The sequence below is a fragment of the Perissodus microlepis genome, chromosome 13 (assembly GCF_051167445.1).
Source record: "Perissodus microlepis isolate ML-2025 ecotype Zambia chromosome 13, ASM5116744v1, whole genome shotgun sequence".
Taxonomy (NCBI): domain Eukaryota; kingdom Metazoa; phylum Chordata; class Actinopteri; order Cichliformes; family Cichlidae; genus Perissodus; species Perissodus microlepis.
In genome coordinates this window covers 27271421-27291525 of record NC_140473.1, presented here as the reverse complement: position 1 = coordinate 27291525, position 20105 = coordinate 27271421, and the positions used below count along the sequence as shown (strand labels likewise).

Here is a 20105-nt window from a genome sequence, read left to right as displayed (position 1 = left end):
TAGTACAGGTAGAGCTGCTGCAAAAACCCACAGAGCCCAGCAGCCAGCGCAACAAATTCTGGATCCTTTGCTTTTAGTTAGCAGTTAGCATTAGCAGCACATCCTGCGTCTGATGTGAAAGGACTTTTATGCTGCGCACTGTGACTCACAGCAATGGTCCTGGGTCAGCCCTGACTTTGTGTTAAACTAATCCTAAAGTAATAATGGTATTTCTAACCACTGATATACCACAACTTTTTCCTTTCAACAGCTACTGAAAGTTAGGGGACCTAGCTGCTATCGGATATTTATATAGAGATCCTCCAGCTTCAAACTGTATCACCCTTCAAGGACCTGCAGTTCAAAAAAGCGCCCCTCCGACAGCCAAACCCATCTGTTCTCTGATTGGATTGTTACATTTGTGATTGACATGACATTGACCAATCAGATGAAAGGAAGAAAAATAGGGTCAAAATTCGTACTTGTAACTTGCAGGGGTTTTTTTTCTAAGTCCACACACAAATCTTTTTTACGCACACACAAATCTTTTTTACACACACAAATCTTTTTTACACATACAAATCTTTTTTACGCACACACAAATTCTTTTTACACATACAAATCTTTTTTACGCACACACAAATCTTTTTTACACATACAAATCTTTTTTACACATACAAATCTTTTTTACAAGTACAAAATATTTATGACCACATTTTGAGCCCATACTGTTGTGTTATAAACATTTTTGTCTGCTGTAAAAGTGAGGGCAGAGGTGTTACTAATGTAACTACTGATAGTGGTTTGAAAAGCTAAGCCAGCATGCAGTACCTGTGTTGTTATTGATGGCATTTAGATATAGAAGCACTAAAAAATGCAAATGCTTTACTTCACTTGGTGGTCTCAGTGCTACAGCACTGAGAAACTGAAGGGTACAGAGGCCAAACAGGGCAGAAAAGTCAGTGGTAGTAAAAAGTAACAGCTGGAGAACATTTTCTTTATTAATTAGGATAATTAGAATCGAGATTGTACACAAAGACCTTGTATCTTAAGTCCAGAGAAATTGTTTAATTATCTAATAATAAATAACTAAATAAAATATAATAAAGAATATAAATACATAAAAATATAATAAATATAAATAAAAATTTAAAACTAGATTATATAAAACATAAATCTATATTCATAAATACGTATAAATATAATTTGTGAAAAAAAACAGTGGCACTTTTTTTTTTTTTTTTTACTGAAATTTGTCAGCAGTGACTCTTTTTTTCCTGCATCTGTCAGTCACTGTTTAAAGTTGTCTGAACATGTTGCATGCCTTTAACTCATTATTCCTACCACAGAAGACAAGTGGGTTTTTATGTGTTTCTGAGGCTTGGGGGGTAGAGGGGTGGGGGTGACTCTGGACAGCTGGTCTTCTTTCTGTTCCTGCATCACTCCTCCTCCTCTTCTCCCCCTCTCTCTCTCTCCTCATACCATGCTGTCATTTTTCAGCAGAACAAAGCAGGAGTCTTCACCGATCACTGCTGGATATAAACTCATCATCTATGCAGGTACATGAGGATATTTTGGAAGTTTGGGTGTTTAGCTTTGAACAGACTCGCTATAAAGTGAAATTTGGATACAGGCAAGTTGGTTCTTACAGGCTGATTGCAGCAATTTCTGAACAAAGTATGATCAGACTCAGTCTTCACTGCTATTTTATTTTTCACAGTAGCATTACTGATGGTATCATGCATTAGGGCGCCGCTTTACTTCTGTTATTGTTGGACAGCATCATGATTGTTCCACTCCTGTCCACTTCAGATGTTGACCATCTCTGTGCTCCTGCTGCAGTTCCTCCTCTTCTTTCATCCTGTGTCCTCCTCTCCCCTTTCCAAGGTAAACTCACTGCTGAAAATATGTCATTTTGTTTTTATTTCGATAAAATGGAAATTGAGAGAAGTGTACGGGATAATTATAGTGCTCTATTATGTTTAAGTACTAATGAGAATATGTTTAATATTACACTAAAAAAAGCTTTTGTTGTTACTGTTGTTGTTGCTAATACTCACTAGTTAGTAGCTGATGTTTACGGGCAGGTGTGTGCTTGCATATGTTGAGGTAATCATGATTTAGGAAAGTGTCTGCATGTGTTTTGTGCAAATGTTTTTAAGGCAACATAGAAACCCACAGAAATATAGAACAGGTCCTCAGGTGTGTCTCTGAATAGAACTGTCAGCCGCTCATCTCTAATCACACTCCCTCCACCTGTAATTTTGGTGAAAACACACTCTGCTATGAGTAAGCTTGTTTCAAAAGAAGTTTCCATGGCAACTTTTTTTAACCTTTAGCTTTGAAAGAAGATTAAAAACATATGGTGACACACATTAAAATTTACTTTAATTCAAAGGTTTCAACAATCATGAGATAAAAACACTTTTTGAAAAATGTGAATAGAGTAACTCCAACATGTCTTTTTAAATGTATATGTCGTACACAACAGCCAATTACTAAAAATACATCAGGAAAAAAAATGAAAAAATACAATAAATCAGAACTTTAATACAAAAATGTTACAAAAAAGACAGAACATAAACCAAAAGGACTTTTGAGGGAAAAATGGATTACTGCAGAATTGAAAATCTACACAATATTCATGCAGAAGAAGCACAGCATTGTTAGAGAAGAGAATAATGAGGTTGACTAAGGGAAGGAAAGAGAAGAGAAAATATAAAAGAGAGAACGAGAGAACAAATCCAGAAACTTGTTTTGCAGCCAAACAAAGTAAATAAGACATATACTCATAATTACACCGAAAACTTTACTGCGGTGTTTGTGTGTGTGTGTGTGTGTGTGTGTGTGTGTGTGTGTGTGTGTGTGTGTGTGTGTTCCGTACCGTCAGCTGGTTGCTAACAGCAGGTTTTCAGTGCAGCAGGTGTCAGCTGGACAGCCACAGGCGACAGATGTACCTATTGTGTGTGTGTGTGTGTGTGTGTGTGTGTGTGTGTGTGTGTGTGTGTGTGTGTGTGTGTGTGTGTGCACCCTTCTGTGTCTTTGTGTAGAACAATCTGGGAGTGAAGACATTTCACTAAAGTGAGAACATTTTTTTAAAGTGACGGGTTTGTGCAGTCCTCTTTCATTTAAAAGACTGTCCTCAGATCAAAGTGAAGATTACTGCTGGAGCCTGAGTTAAGATGTCCTTATGGTAGAGCTTTGTGAATACATGATTTCAAAAATGTTTTCATACAGAAGTTTTCAGGTTTTCCATCCTGTTAATAAAGAGGAATGTCAGGAATCAGAGTGTAATTTTGTTCTTCTGTGTATTGAGTATTTATTGCTGCTTCATATAATTCACTGTCTCTTTAAGAACACTTTGAAAAGTAAATCTTAGGTTGTCATATCATAAACATGATGAACTTACTGAGAATTATCATCTGAATCTCGTCTGTTTTTCAGCTTTATGAACCTTTAGTAAGTTTATGTTGCGCTGATTACCTGCCGGCAGGTAATCAGTACAGGGATGGAAATAAATACAATACAAGACTCTGAATATAATAAAGAAAACAAAATATTTCACAGGTAATCATTATTATTTTTATCATTATAATCATTTAAATTCAGCATTTCTCATTTGCTTCCAAAAATTTGGCTTTTGAATAAGTTTATTAAAATTGCCTAAAATAATATTTATATAAATATTTAATGATATTACAATATATTATAACAGTGCTTTGCCTATATTTACATTGGTTATAACAACATTTTACTTATCAACTGTATCTTATCAACTGCATCTTAATTTGGTGTTTAATATATTATTTTCTATACATTCACATTTAATTCAACTTCTTTCAGTTCCTTTAATATGTAACTGGATTTAAATTTGTTGATAAATCAGTTTTTGTCTCACTCAGAAATGGAGGTGGTGAAATTAAATTTTAAATTATAAACAATGAAAAAGTCCTGAAGAAGACAGAATTTAAAATGAGATGCATCGCTGCGCAGCTGCTCCAATACATTTTGTCTGTGTGTGTTTGTGTGTGTGAGAGAGGGAGAAAGTCATGGTCATTCAGCGTGCCATGTGGCCTTTCAGACGAAGGTCAAAGGTCACCATCTGGAATGTGGAGCACACCCACCCCAAATTATTCCTCCACTCTTCCCAATTCTCTTCACTGTGATGACAATGTCTTTGTCCCTGTGTGTGTTCTTCTGTGTTAGGATGAGTCGGTGTGTGCCAGGACTTTCTGCGGTGCAGGTAGAGAGTGTGTATCGACTGACCGAGGAGAACCAGTCTGTCGCTGTTTACAGGTAAAGGAACTGACTACTAGCAAACATGTGTACTTGTAAATGTGTACGTCTGTATTAGTTTAGGGAAAGACTGCAGGTAATATTTCTGCAGCTACCATTTTTTGGTAATCTTCTATTGACAAGCCTGTTTCCTTTGCAGCAGTGTGACATGTCAGAGCACTGGGTGTGTGGCAGCAACGGAAAATCCTACAGGAATCACTGTGAACTGCACAGAGACGCCTGCATCACCCAGACCAAGATACACATGGAGCACAGAGAACACTGTCTGGGTCAGTATCCACAAACACAAACTCTTTATGCTTTGAGTGAAGCTGTGCAGTCATAAAGGATTTGTGTGTGCTTCTATTTGCAGAGAAACCAACAAAGGCCAATGTGAGCCCCAGTAAGTCACGAAATATTTCACATTTATACACAATTCAGCAAATTTGAGTGGCTGTCTAAAGCCGGTCTCTTTTTCACGTTTCACGCTTGCAGTCGTGTGTTTCCTATCTGATCGTGACTGGATGAGAGAGAGAGTGATCCAGTGGATTCAGAAAGAAGCTGAAGATCTGGCCTCAAACACATCAGCTGGTGACATCCTTCAGACATATTTTCAGGTGTGAATACTTCATACACTGTATAATAATTACAAATGTATCTGTTAGTCACTTGTAGGAAGAAATGGTACATTTTAGCTTATTATCTTGCATAGCTTCAGCCTTATGATATACCATTATTGTAACCATTTATTAACTTACATGGATTCTGACACTGACTGCTTGCATAGTCATTCTTAATATATTCACTTCCTAGTTAGAGAAGAAGTAATATATGAGAATATCTGTGAATAACTAAACGAGGTAAAAGGTTTTGAATGCAGTTGTTGATGGTGTTTTTGTGTCACAGGCGTATGATGATGGGGATTCACAGCTTGATTCAAATGAATTTCTGCGATTCCTGAAGCACAATGAGACGGCACTCAACATCACATACTCAGACACTCTGCAGACTAACCTGCTGCTGAGGTATTCGTTTTTTCATCGCTGAGAGTTTGTTCTTCTAATTGTTTCGCGTTTTGTTTTGTTGTTTTGTTTGTATATTGCAGCACACATTTTGCACATCATTTTAGAAATTAAATGGCTGTTAAAACTTCATATCCAGACTTCTCCAGTCATTTGTCTCTTACTTCTTTCTTTTTCTTAGATCTCTGTGTGTCGATGCTTTGATAGAGCTGTCGGATGAAAATGCTGACTGGAAGCTGAGTTTGACTGAGTTTATCAACTGTCTTACGCCCACCTACCACCCAACTGAGAGAAGTAAACATGCATACACACAAGCAGCAACATAAGAGTACGAACCTGGACAAACACTTTTTGTGTTTGTGTGATTGACATTTTTATAAGATTTCTATTTGCTTTTCTCTATTGTATTCAGCTTTGGATTTATCCTAACACTGTTTATCATTTGAAGACTATTATTTACTGGACTTTACAATCAAGAACAAAGAGTTTACTACTTGGGGATGTATGTATAAACCCTTTTGATTCTAAAAAGGAACATATAATTACACAAACACATACTTAGTGGCAAAGTATGTTTAACTCAATGTATGATCTACATCAGGAGTGTCGAACACAAGACTCACGGGCTAGAATCAGCCAAGCAAAGTTTTGGATAATGTGAAGAAGAGCACATATTTTGGACTATTTTAATGTATTTTCACACATTTTACAGCATCTGTTCCTCTTACAAGAATTTTTATTAAAAACTGAAAACTGAAACGTTTTATATTTTTAAGGACAAGAAAGTTAGCTGTTCTTGTGTTTATTACATTGTGTTTTATGTGTGTAGAGTGTGCTCTGGAAGACGAGGTCTTTGAGGATGGAGCTGAAACTCAGATGGAGTGCAACAAGTGTGTGTGCGCCTGTGGAAACTGGGTGTGCACCGCTCTGACCTGCAATGGTGCGAGTTCACATAAAAACACTAGTCGTATTGTATGACTGCTGCATTTGTTCTGTTTCTGCCCGCTGCTGTGTTTATCTTTGGAACATGTATTTCAGGAGAGCATCAGGTTGATGAAGATACTGATGAAGGAGGAGAAGATGAAGAAATGACCGAAGAAGAGTGGAGCAGGAGGGTGGCTGAACTCAATGCTTTACAGGTCGACAGTCTCTCCTGAAACAATATTATTAACCTTTAAATTGTTATTCACAGAGACGTTTAATCTCAACATAAAAGTTACTCAAATTTAGACCAGAGTGGCAAAAATACATTTATTTCTTCTGAATAAATAAATGCATTAAAATGTAGAATAAGGGAGTTTAACAGAAAGGCACAACCACTGCCTGGTTTTCAATAATTGTTGATTGAATATTTTTTATTAATTAAAACTATTAACTTAAATAAGTCATTTAAATGTACAACTACAAAAATCTTCTGTAGTAATGTGATGCACACATGATTGGTATAAGTTTAAACACTACCTACAGGTCAATGAACGTCTCTTTTACCTGTTTCAGGCATCTGTCACCATGGAGAACTGAGGTCCTGAGTCACAACAGCCAGTCAGCAGCTGAGTGGCCTCCCGCTCCAAACATGAGGAACAGGTTTAGTTTAAATAGCTGTTGTTATTATTCTTATAAATGATTCAACACATTTTATTTGTGTGAACTGTTAAATCACTTCTAAACATTATTCTACCTCTTATTTTGCTTCCTGAATTTAATGCGCTCAAGTTGGTTGCTAATATACAACTAGTTTTTAAAAAATGTTTTTAATTTGTTATTAATTGCTTTATACTTTTGAAGAATGGAATTGTATTTTCTGGCTTTTGAAGAGCACATGAGCACGTTTTTGTTTTTTTCATTTTTTGATCGATAACTCTGTCTAAACTTTGATTTCCCTCCGTATTAATGAACAAGTATTTATGAAATCTAATTTCTTATGATCAGTGAAACAAACAAACAGCCCCCAATGCTGTTTGTTTTCTTGGGGTTTGTAATGAGATACTACTTTAACTGTTTTGATAATGAAAGCTATTTTTGTATCATTTTTTATCTAATAAAAATGAGCGTGAGAAGCAACTATCGAATTCTTTTTTTATTATTCATTGTTCAACACAATATATACAAATGTTGTTTTAATAAATAACAGTTTACAAAATATCAAGAACGTAGGTTTAAGGATTTATTCTGAGAAAAAAAGAAAGAAAAAAGATAGAAAAACATTAAAACTGGTTAAATGCTTACATTATGCTAAAATAATACATCCAATCATCAATAAGGTCTCCAAACAGGCTCCTCCCCTCTCATGGAAAGACATGCCCCTTCAATGTAATTGGTCAGTGCTGTGACAACATTGCGGTCCTCCCCTGTGGTTTGGAATGGTTGGTTGGGCCCGTAGTGGAAGCTGCCGGCCTGGAATGGACCACTGTGGCTGAGCGGAGCGGGGGGAGGAGGAGGAGAAGACAGATAGGAACTGTATGGAGGAGGTTGGGTAGAGTAAGGGAGAGCAGGCAGGTGGTGCATTCTGGGAGTAGGAGCAAATGAAGATGCCAAAGAGGTCACTGGGCCCAGAAAGGACTCATTCATCCACAGAGAGGTGGAAGGAAAGGATCTGCATTCTGAAGCGAGACAAGAAGCATCAACATCAGTATTTCTCCAGAACTTGTTGTCTTCTTTTGTTGTTTGCTCAGCTGTCATGTGACATGAGCATGACTACGCCCCACTACTGTTTCATAAGAGAAAGTTTTCTTTCTAAAAACTAAAATTACAAATGAACGACATTTTCAGTGGCCTTGCTGTGTCATTCTTGCTGTGACATTTTATGTCTTACCTGATGAAGCCGTGCTGCTACTGATGCTGCTGGTGGGCCTAAAAACTCCAGCCTTCATCTCCTTCTGCCTCTGACCTGAGATCAGAAGAAATAATGTTAAAACCTGCCCGGATCACCTCAGAATTGATCCAATCATACTGTTTTCACTCGTATTTACTAACGTCTGGGCAGCCGTGGTCCGTCCACGGTAATCTTGATGGCCCTGTGTAGGGTGGCGATCTGAGGAGGTGATGTCAGCACGTTTATCGTCAAGGTGAAGCTCTTGCCTTTAAAACAATAATAAAACATATGTACACATGAAACTAGTTGAGTATACTTTATATACATTTGCCTACTTTGTTTTTATTTACTTAACTGAATCAAATTTTTTGTCTTATTCACTGTTTTGCTTTGACTGCTCAAAACTTTTCACTTGTTAATGTACTTTATCCAGCGTTATTTCTATTGTATTTTAATTTATTTTTAATACTCTTAATTGTATTTAGTGTGTTCTTTATTTCTTTTAAATCTTATGGCTTTTTAATTTATTTAAATGTGCTCATGATTACACATGATTTGCTTTCTTTTACTCAGTTTTGCTCTGATGTTATTGATTAAGAAACGAATTAATTAACTAGAGTTAATTAATTCTGGCTCCATAGCTTGATTATTGATCTAACTTTACGGGTATTCAAATATTTAAAAGAAACATATAACAACAACTAAATGTTTTAACTGTGTGATTGCAGGGCACTGCAATTGCAAATAGTGTAAACAGTGTAGACAGAGGTGGTAAAGATGGCAGGCTGCAGTCTTTCCTCTTGTTTATTGACAAACAAGTATGAATAACTTGTAACAGTGCTGCATGTATCTGTTTGTATACCTCTGCCGCTGCGGCCGATGAAGCGGAGGTCGTTGAAGTGGGCACAGCCTTGCTTCATGGTGGCTGTGGCATTACGTAGCTCAGCGCTAACATTTTCATCATTGCCAGCCATCACTGTCACAACCACGCCATTAGGCACATCGTTCCCCAGGGCAACAACCTGACAAATTAAAAAACATTGTAACAGGTCTTTTATCTTTGTGAACAGAAGATTTTTAGTCTTTCAGTATGAATAAACTGTATTTTGGTTTAAAAATAGCACCAGTGTATATGTAGATTACTCACAGTAAAGGCTCTTGGTAGTGTCTTATTACACCTCCAGTGCTGAGGCAGGCTGCTGCAGAGGAAATTTGGGCTGTCGGTCGGGACCAGTCCTCTGGGTTTAGCTGTACTGCACTGGTGGAGACACCTCAGCTCCTGTTCATCCAGTTGACGAGTGCTGGCTGATGGTGACAGGTGGCACTTCACCACAGGATCTTAATGATAGGAATAAAGAAGTCAATTTTTATCCCATTTTGTCTTTCATTTTTTGTTCTTTTCTCTGAGATTACATGCATTTTAGACTTGAATATATTTTTATTTCCTGAAGTCAGTCTTAGATTCAGACTGTATTAAGAGTCATATTAGATGGCAATTTAAATAAAGGGTTAGCTATTGTAGCTACTGCCTCAATCTAAAGCACTCCAACGCCAGTTATATTTGTATACATAAATGTGTATTGTAAAATCATTACTAATTATATAAATTTATTTACTTTTTAATTTTGGACCGTTTGGTCCTCCATACAGGTGAGATTTCCGCAGGAGAGCGCTCAAAGATATACAGTATATTTTGCTAAAGCTGTGTCGCTATGGTGGATATGTTAAAATTCTGAGCACTGATTAGAGTATAAACACTTCCCCTTTAAACTGTGTATCTTCTTCAACTCTAATCTCAGCTGCTAACCTTGTATTTAACAGCTCATAGCTGGAGTGTAACGCCTTTCGACCAGGACGTATAGAAAACTACAAGTACCACACCCTCGCGCTCCCTTGCGTCATCAAATCGCGCCGAAAACAGAAGAGAACCAGAACATTAACAGTAATAGCGTCTCTCTGACAGACTCTGGTGAGAGTTTTTACTTGTTTTATGCTTTTCTATGTGTCTTTGGTTCTCCTCTTCGCCTCCCCTCCTCTTGCCTCTCCTTTGTTTCTTTTCTGCATTGTGTTTCAGCCACCGCAGTGTTTGAATATGAGGGAACTGCGCTGTATTATTATTCATATTTTACTGCCGGAGGGGAAGTTACTGCGGTCACACCACCTGTCCAACTGTAGGAGTGTGTATGTGTGTTTTTATATTTATGTATGTGTGTGAACGTGTGTTAGGACGTTGTGTTTATTCTCCAGAGCTCTGTTCTGCTATTTTGTTGTTTTAGGCTCTTGGCTCGGCTTCTGTTGTGCTCTGATTTGTTTAGATGAAGTGATCCCAAAATACTAAAACCACATGAAAGTGAACTACAAGTGCAGCATTGTGATTTATTTCATTTGAAACACGCACACACACACACACTGTATAAAGAAGACACACATACACATCTGTCAAAGTAGAGACTAAGTGCAACAAAGCCGTGCAAAGCCGTAACATGAACCAGCAGGTTCCTTCACATAGATAAAAACATGATGCAGGAGGATCAATCTCAGATGCAGCAGCGATCAGGATGAAAAAAGAAGCTAAAAAAGCTGCAGTATTTCTAATTGGAGCTGCTTTAGCTGTTCTATACTGATATACAGGGTGAGTTTCTGTCTCTATTCAGACAGTGAAAAGGACGGCACATAACATCCACATGTGTGAATGAAGTTATGGTCGTTGGCACTAAACTTGAAGATGAAACTTTTCAGAAGTTTCAAGCAGATGAGATGAATGTTACTTTGTTCAGCTTGGGACTTTATTGGCATTAACTTGGCCGGCATTAACAGACAGTGTTTGGAGCTGCATGAATGTTAGCATGCCTGTGGATACACCAGAACACTAACTTACAGAATGACTTTTCAGTCTGCAGTAATGACCCAAAGCAGGCTTTCAGAATTAACCGAGATTCCTTATTTCATTCCTTATTAAGGAGGGGGGAAAAGAAGAAAACTATAACACGCTCTGATTTTAGTAGAACATTCAACACTGCTATCAGAAATCATTCAGGAGGCTGAGAGGCGAAACTGCTTTAAAATCCTAAAGAGGTCCAGCTGCCTTCTACGATGACGTTGATGACTGAGAACCTACACAGACATTTATATTGGGGGTGTTCTCTTCTTGTACAGTCAATAGATGATATAAGAAGATATAGTATATTTTGACTATATATAGTCAAAGTATACCTTATAGTCAATAAAGTATATTTAAAGAGAGAACAAAAGTTAAAATATTGTTAGATCTTTTCTTCACTCAAAAGATTGTAAATTAATTTTGCTCTCTAGTTTAAGGTGGTTCTGTCTTGGTTTTGTCATCAGGTGGGTGTGGTTATGAGCAGTCCCATGGCTGGCTCCGCCCCCTCCAGCTCTAAAGACCGTCCAGCTTCCAGGATCAATTTTATCCCAGAGCTACAGAGCATGATGTAAGACACACACACACACACACACACACACACACACACACACACACACGCGCAAACAAACAAAGAGAAGGAGTCTCACCCCAGTACAGCATTGGGCTGGGGCTGCTGAACAGACTGTTTGAAGCCATGGAAACCTGTTTTTTAAAGGAGAGAGCCACAATATTAGCATTGTGGTTAATGACACTTTGCAAATCCAAAACAGATGCCTGAAAACAGCACATAGCCCTTCATTTCAATATTTTATATAACACATTTGTACAAAGAGTTCAGAAGAATTTCAAGAAATTTTTTTTTTTTTAATTGCTAAAGTATAACTTTAAGTAACATTTGGTTTTATGTCAAGCAAAACAAACGAAAAACAAAAACATAAAAGTATGAAATTAAATGGCTCATATTCAGAGACATGAGCCACGAGTGATAATCAGTTCAGACTTGAAGTCTCTAGACATTTAGTTAACCTTTACATTCACAACCAGTCAATATGACTGATGGAAAAAAGTACTGCTCTGCACAAAAGAAAAAAAAAGAAATCTAATTAACATTCCTACAAATTCACAGTAAGTGACAGTAGGTCAGTATATACAGAATGTAATATTTTATCAGTTTTTATTAGCAACTCTTTCATTATTAGCTTATTTCTAGGTTACAATAATCACATTCTGTTGTATTAAGTGACAAGAAACTCCATATATTTAGATTTTGGACCTTTTAGTTAGAAAAAAAGAAATAATCAGGAAGGTTCAGCATTAATAAATAATTGGCATTTTTCACTATTTTCTGAAATCATCCTGTCGGGGAAATAATTAGTGGATAAATCAGTGAAAGTGGAAAAAGATCTTTAAAAATAAAAATGTAGTTAAAAACAACTGTTAAAAGCAACTGTTAGTTAAAACTGTTAGTTAAAGTTAAAAACAACTGGACAACTCCGGTACCATAACAAATTACTTTTTGACCTAGTTTCTAATATGAAGTCACTTTTTCTGCTTAGGTTTTTTTTAGAAGTACTACACATAAAACTGTCATATTTAAATTCTTACTGAAGGATTTTTTTTCTAAAGAAGCCACATGCCTGCTGCAGCCTCCTTTGTGTTGTGTGTCTTTTGCTGTACTCACCTTGTGTGGGCTGCAGAGAGGTGATGCTGGTGGTCAGAGAGGCTAAAACCAGACTAAACCCCAAAACCTAAAATCAACCTAAAGTCTGAAGCCAACCTCCGAACCTGAGGCCAACCTGCCCACAACCCCAAACCAAAACCTCTCTCACCTGTATGACAGAGCAACAAACAACCAATCAGGGAGCAGGTTAAAGGGCCGGGGGGCAGAGATTAAGCAAGGGGAATGGTGGGGGTGGCGATCAGGTGTTTGTATTTCATAGAGAAATAAAAGGAGAGAGTGGGAAAGAGAAGAAATGAGAGAAGGAAAGCGCTCCAGGATGTGGGTTTACGTTAGTCTGCCATCATGGAAGTGGCTTTCTGGATGCAAATTGAGGTTTTGACCAAATTGTGGTCAAGGTGTATGTGTGGCCTGTTGACCTTAGTGTGTGTGTGAGAGAGAAACAGAGGCATACACAGACACATTTACTGGCTGCATGTTTATTTGGAAAGAAACCAAAACTTCAGCTCTGCCTTGTTTTTAGACAATAAATCATGTTTTTGTTTAGTTTAGTAACAGTTAATAATTAAATAAAAGAAGTTTCTTAAATACTGTACAGATTAAGAACTGCTTTTCATCTTATGAAGATTCCTTTACTTATGTAAAATGTTTATAAACAAGCAGTCACACCAGATTTTTAACAAATCTGAGCTGAACTGAATCTCACTACCAACTTAAAGTATCTGCTAATTTTTCTCCTGCTATGTTTCAGTTAGTACCAAAACAAGTTTTAATATCCAGCTACATTTAATTTGGATGCAATTTAAGGTATTTAAAGTAATGTGAGAGACGCATCGTTTAAAGGACTAAAGTCATCTGAGAAAGCGCGTTTTACAGTACCTGTAAAAAAGTAAGTAAGTACGCCCCACTTTTAGCAGCAATAACTTGATTTAATTGATTTCTGTATGACTTCATCCGTCTGTCATATTCTTCACAGCATTTCACTTGAGTTGAGGTCTGATCCATTACAGCAGTTTGATTCTCCTCTCTTTCAGCCATTGTGCTGTAGTTTTGCTGCTGTGCTTGGAATCATTGTCCTGTTGCATGACCCAGTTTCAGTCGGGTTTTAGCCATCTGACATTACCTTACACTTAACCCCAGAATACTTTGAAATAGTTCACAGTCAACTCAATGGCTGCAAGGTGCCCAGGTCCCCCGTACTTGATTTGTTTGGCTTTCTCCAAACGTGGTGCTGTGCGTCATTGCCAAACATCTTCACTTTGGTCTTGACTGTCCAAACGGGATTGTTCCAGTCTTGTGGTTTGACTGCCATGTTCTCTTTTTTGAGAAGGGGCTTTCTCCTGGTAACCCTTCCAAACAAGCCAGTCTGTTTCTAATTATTTGCAAGTGTTAGTGGTTTATGGTGAGAACAAAAATGAAGGTAATGTCCTGTAATGACAGTGTTGAATGTGAGCATCTTTGTATGCCTCTTTAAATTACTAATAAAATATCTCACCATTCACAGGTTTTAGCTGTTGTATAGTTAGTAACGATGTGTTATTCATAATTTATTTATTTTGGGTAAATTTCTGTGTTTTTATAAGGCATTTTTTCTTGTTTGGTAAATAAAGTACTTTGCTTCTGTCAACTGGAAGAGGCTTCAGCCTCCCTGAAACCTTTGGTGAATAAATGGTTTTTAAAAAGGGATGGATGATAGAATAAATATAATTGCTGTAAAACTATTCTTACAGGTGTTATAATGTACAAAATATATACTTAGAATATATAAGTATGTTTCTCTGCAGGAAATCCACTCTTTAAAAAAATCCATACTATATATTTAGCTTTTTTGTTACTTATTATGATTAATTATGTAATATATTTACCTTTTAAATAACAGTGTATAAATACAGTAATTTTAATTTTGTGAAGGTGGTAAGAGGCAGGCTTCATTAATGGAAAATGATAGAAGTAACCCGTTAGATAGTTAGAAGTGATCTTTCAGAGCAGCAGTGAGTGCTGTTAGCACAACCGGCGCTATGTTTAAGAAACGTTAATGAGTTATGACTTTAGACTTTAACAATTAGCAGTTCTTTAACACGTGGCAGTGTAATTAGATTCGACTGATGCACTGGAAGCTCTGCAAGGCTCTGCATAACTATGATTATAGCTGTGTTTGATTTTCAGGTTTGCTCTGGGAGACGCTCGCAGGCCTTTGCAAGAGACTGCAGCGCTGGTGGAGGATATTGTACACACACAACTCATTACTATGGTAACATACAACATAACAAATATAACGCTGTAACAGTTATCTGTTCAAACTTCAAGATCAAAGCCTAAACCACCTGAAGAGTTAATTACAGGCTGAACAATAGTAAAGCACATAAGACAAATAAAACCCTTACATGTATAACTGATGTGGCTGTAAAAATCCACGATTCTGTCTCATTTCGGAGCCTCTGAATAGCAAAAAAAACTAAATGTAATTATATTAAAGCATAAGTGCAATTCATTTCTGACTTTACTGAAGCAATTGGTTTATTTCTCAGCTGCATCAGGCCTGCGAGGGAGCGGCTCTGCGTGGCTCGAGGGTTATTTCACCTGAGGACATCTTATTCCTGATGAGGCGAGACAAGGTACAAAATGCACACGTGAATAAAAAAAACATTAAATATTCAAAACTGTATGTCCATGAATCTTTTCTTCCTTTATTGTTTTTTAAGGTTTGAAATAACTAATTCCTTTCCCCTTTTTCTGTTCTTTATTTTCACACCTCAAAATCTGCTGACCAGAGGAAGTTGGCAAGATTATTAAAATATCTCCAGTTTAGAGATTATAAATCCAAAATACTCAAGACTCTTGACGATGAAGACACACAGGCAGAATCAGGTATACATGGAGCCTCACACACACACACAGTGACCTTTTAAATGTTATTATAACCCTGTGACCCTGTTTTGGAGTGGAAATCAATGCGTGGGCTCAAGAGCACTTCTGAGTCATTCAGCTTGTTGCTGCATCCACAAATAGAATTTAAAACTCTTGAAAAGAGCATTTAAATAGTTTAAATAAGAAAAAAATTGTTTTTTTTTCCTTGGCTCACACTTCTTTCAGATGGACTGATGCAGAATTGTGCTGTGGCCTGATCGGTTAAAATTTAAAGTTCATTATGGATGTGGTCGCTCTCCTCTTACACAGGCTGAGTGATATATGTGATCGTTTGGCTTCACATCTGTAATTGCACCATTGATGCTTAACAATTGCTACTACTAACATTTGCAAGGCGATGTCAAAACGTATCAGCATTGCACTATAGTTAAAAAGTCCGGGTGTTAAGCTTGTGTACACTTGTGTCACATTATGGAACAAAAAAAAAGCCAATTTTAAGTTGAAGAACTTCAATTATGTGTCAGACATAAGGGTCTCGTCAGCTCCCAAACGTTTATGTTTAAAAAAGTGATGCAACACACTGGAAAACATGGTCTTGTCCCATCTTGTTGGCTTAAATGGTAAATGGCCTGTATTTCTATAGCGCTTTTACTAGTCCCTAAGGACCCCAAAGCGCTTTACACAACCAGTCATCCACCCATTCACACACACATTCACACACTGGTGATGGCAAGCTACATTGTAGCCACAGCCGCCCTGGGGCGAACTGACAGAGGCGAAATTTAACATTATCATATTACACATTGCACAATACAAAATTCACCTTAGTTCCCACATTTGATATGTTGTTTTTGCAATACCTTAAATTACATATAGGTTTTAAATAATTTGCAGATCTTTAAAAATATATATTTTTACAGCATCCAAACTTTTTCAGAAACCACTTTGTACAAAAAAAGCTTCAAATGCTACAGTCAAAACCCAAGTGAATACTGAGCTCTGGTTTTCATCTTAAGTGTTTCTTTCTTTTTTTGTCTTTCGTGAACAAATGGGGTGCTGTAGGTCCTGCTGGTGCTAACCAGCGGAGGCAGCGACTGGCCCAGGACTTCCTGGTGTGGATGGATCAGACCGGTGAACTCCTGTCATTAGCAGAACGTCAGGAAATAGACCCCATCAAACAGGAGAGGATGGAGGTCAGAGCCCATCGATGTCTGCATGAAAATGATTGATTAGTAGGGCTGTTTTGAAAGTAAATGACACATATATGACCTTATAGATTTAAAACGTCTTGACGCATGCTCAATCATCTGGATAAAGATTTCCCAAAAAGTTGATTCTGCTCATCTGGACGTTTTCAGTGGGAGAAACTTTTTGGGATTATAGATTTAACTTTAAGTGTTTTTATGTGTATTTGAATCTTCAGCGTTTGGAGCGTCAGACTCGGAATATGGACCCGGCTCAGTACGCTGAGTTCTGTGAGAGTCGACAGCTCAGCTTTGGTAAGATTTTAAACGGCCCATTTAGTATCTGTCTCTCAGGAAGTTGATTCTGTCATGGGTACAAAAGGAGTAAAGGATTACATTTTATTGCTAATGTTTGCTTTCATGTCGGTTTGATGTTGCGTATATTTTTTTTAATGCGGACTCTACCTGTGCTCTAAGTCATGGTTTATGGGCATCTTATAAATAAGCAAATAAAGCTGTGGACTGTGTTTTTATCCTGTTAGTTCACCAATTGAATAATCAGCTGATTATTTCAGTTCTAAATTTAAAAACGTACGGTACGTACGGTAAAAACCTGATTCAGGATCAGTTTCAGCATTTTAACCCCGTCTGACCTCTTGTCGTGTGTGCTTACTTTGCCCGTCTTCGCTCCAAGCTAAGAAAGCTTCAAAGTTTCGGGACTGGCTCGACTGCAGCAGCCTGGAGCTGAAACCCAACAGCATGGCCATGGAGATCCTGTCATACCTGGCTTATGAGACTGTTGCCCAGGTAACTTGTTAAGTCATTACTTCACATATGTGCGTGTAATTTAAAAGCTTTCCCCTGTTTTAAAATGCTTTTCCTTCGTTCAGATCGTGGATTTGTCGCTCTTGGTGAAGCAGGAAACGACAGCAAAGACTAATCCAGTCAGTCATGTGATCTCTGCCAGCTACATCCACTACAACACACATGCTGAGGTGCATACACACACTTCATCACACATTGAGACCTATCAATCGCTAAATCTACCGTCATAATATTACTGAGTAAATATCATCTGTCTTTCGTCTTCCTCCCCAGCAGGTGAAGAAGGATCCAGACTCACCTGAAGCCACCCCTCCCTCCACCCCAGGGTCCTCACACTCGTCAAAGCCCGTCCTACAAGGTAACGGCAGTGTGGATGGCAGGGCGAGGCAGAGGAAACGTAAAAAGGTGAGTCCCAGCTGCAGTTTCTTATGAGTTTAATGTCTGTGTGTATCATGAAGGCACAGGAGAAATTACAAAGGCAGTTTAATTATGGCGGCAGGTTTCAGCAAAGGTGTTTGTCTGCCTCTGGACAGGTTTTGTCAACACAATGGAATCACAACCTTACATGAGATCTATATAAAGTGTGCTTAACAAAAGATCGTCATCGACACGACCGTGGAATAAAGGATGCCGCAGAGTAGGGGGATTAAGGGGCTTTTGGCTGCACAAATACACCCTGTAAAACAGCGGTCCCCAACCTTTTTTGCGCCACGGACCGGTTTATGCCCGACAATATTTTCACGGACCGGCCTTTAAGGTGTTGCAGATAAATACAACAAAATAAAACTAGTACTGGTACCGAAAAAAAGATTTATTCATAACACACGTGAAAAGACCCAGGAAAACCGAGTTAACGATAAAAACGATAACAAAATAACGCTGAAAACCGATAAAAACCCTGAAAACCATACATTTGAGACCTGAGCCTCAACTCTCGCGGCCCGGTACCAAACGACTCACGGACCGGTACCGGTCCGAGGCCCGGGGGTTGGGGGCCACTGCTGTAAAACATAATTTTTAACTTGTAAATTATTATTAAGTATCTGGTGCATAAATGTTTGTTTTATATGATGGATGTTGTCAGAGAAGTCACTAGCGTCACTGCAGGTATGATCCCAAACCAGTGGTTTTCATTTTAAATGAAACTCACTGAGATTCAGTATAACTCTAGAGATCAAAACACATGTTAATAGTCCTGAATCTAAGCAAGAGTGTCTGGGTTAAATGGGTCTAAAGTTTGGACCCCAGGTACAACTAAAGTAGCCAATAATTGTTGTGATTTATTGTACATTTATTTGCTTGATCAAATTTTTAGAAGGACTTATGATGAATAATGAATAAATGCTCTGACAATAACAAACATTTTGCTGTATTAATCCCTTGATTGTACTAATTTAGAGTCAGACTTTAAGCAAATGTTTAGGAGAAAGTCTTCTGTGCAGATGTAGAGTATGAACTCCTCTGTTAATTTTCTTAATGTACATAATAACTGATGTTATTGCTAAATGTACGTCTCTGAACACACAAGACAAAGGTGACCATTTTCAGCTCATGGAAAACTCCACGTTCCTAAAGGAAACATCCAAAACATTTCATTGTGTCCTTTGTTGTATTTGTGTTAATACTTATTACTCATGATTGTGTTTCAGAGCTGTCCGGCTACAGTGGAGCCTCCCAGCGGAGCGATCCAGCCCTGTCACATCCGAGAGGCTATTAGAAGATACAACTACAGACACACAGTATGTACACAAAGAGAAACTTACACAACTTTTCCACAGCTGATTTTCTTTTTCTTTTTTCTTTTTTTTTAATTCATGGGTTAAAAGTCGTATAACTACTGCATACTATACTCTTAATTTAAAGGGTTGGTTTAGATGTTTTACTTTTTCTGTACATGTTATTGATTGCTGAATCAATAACTTTAATTTGTCCTCCATGCTCACCGATCCAGATCGGAGTCAAAACGAGCATTCCTTGCTTTTTGTGAAATAGGATTCAGAGTTCAGTTGAATGCAAATGTGACATTTAAAAAAGTTAATTGTTTGAAATGTCAGCATACTTTGGTTTGCTCGTGAATTTGTTGTCAAAACAAAGGTAGGATTTTCCCACAGCCGTCGTTTTTTTGTGCACAAATGTGGGTTGTGGGGAGGTATTTTTATATTATTTTAAACAAACCATTAGGTCTTTTTTTGGTACTGAGTAACTAGTCATGTTTGTGATTTTGGTTGTCACAAGAAAGCGTCTGTGAACCGCTGTTTTGTTGCAGGAAAAGAACAATTACTCTGCTAAACAAACCAGTTATTACCAGACCCCCCCCCAAAAAAAAACAAGTTATTTGAAGCAAATCTCTGTACCTTGTGTCAGAAATTCACTCTGGACAGGAATTTAAATGTGTTTTCCCTACTGAACAACATGCCGTCCATCTTCTCTCTCTGGCAGAGTGCCTATTCCAGGAGTGGGATGACCTTCCTCACCTGCTGAGGACGCATCAATTATTTTAGGCATATTCTTGAATTTTGTTCTATACATTTTTTTTTTTTCCCCAATTTCTATTGTAATAAAAACTTTTCAGTAAGCCGGT

The 20105-nt window shown here is 37.7% G+C and overlaps 3 protein-coding genes across 7 annotated transcripts; 2 read left to right on the top strand and 1 right to left on the bottom strand.

Moving 5' to 3' along the window:
- Positions 1–1456: 1456 nt before the first annotated feature.
- On the top strand, positions 1457–7325 carry LOC146375268 (follistatin-related protein 1-like). The gene is made up of 11 exons (XM_084948778.1): positions 1457–1538; positions 1792–1866; positions 4186–4275; positions 4415–4544; positions 4628–4657; positions 4750–4871; positions 5161–5279; positions 5458–5570; positions 6106–6216; positions 6315–6415; positions 6774–7325. The coding sequence occupies exons 1-11, from the start codon at positions 1533–1535 to the stop codon at positions 6795–6797; spliced, it is 921 nt and encodes a 306-aa protein (XP_084804904.1). The 5' UTR covers positions 1457–1532; the 3' UTR covers positions 6798–7325.
- Positions 7326–7529: 204 nt separating this feature from the next.
- Positions 7530–11758, bottom strand: runx2a (RUNX family transcription factor 2a). Its single transcript, XM_084948016.1, has 6 exons — positions 11617–11758; positions 9236–9426; positions 8951–9110; positions 8250–8354; positions 8089–8163; positions 7530–7876 (listed from the first exon to the last, which is right to left on the bottom strand). The coding sequence occupies exons 1-6, from the start codon at positions 11756–11758 to the stop codon at positions 7530–7532; spliced, it is 1020 nt and encodes a 339-aa protein (XP_084804142.1).
- supt3h (SPT3 homolog, SAGA and STAGA complex component) lies at positions 9988–20099 on the top strand. 5 transcript variants are annotated; one of them, XM_084948015.1, is made up of 12 exons: positions 9988–10057; positions 11434–11537; positions 14814–14898; positions 15176–15262; positions 15419–15515; positions 16578–16708; positions 16939–17014; positions 17394–17506; positions 17590–17694; positions 17801–17929; positions 19174–19263; positions 19964–20099. In XM_084948015.1, the coding sequence occupies exons 2-12, from the start codon at positions 11446–11448 to the stop codon at positions 20003–20005; spliced, it is 1047 nt and encodes a 348-aa protein (XP_084804141.1). In that variant the 5' UTR covers positions 9988–10057; positions 11434–11445; the 3' UTR covers positions 20006–20099. The 5 variants fall into 5 exon arrangements, with proteins under 5 accessions (XP_084804141.1, XP_084804139.1, XP_084804138.1 ...); XM_084948013.1 differs by having other exon boundaries at positions 17798–17929; XM_084948012.1 differs by lacking the exon at positions 19964–20099 and having other exon boundaries at positions 19174–19957.
- Positions 20100–20105: the final 6 nt, after the last annotated feature.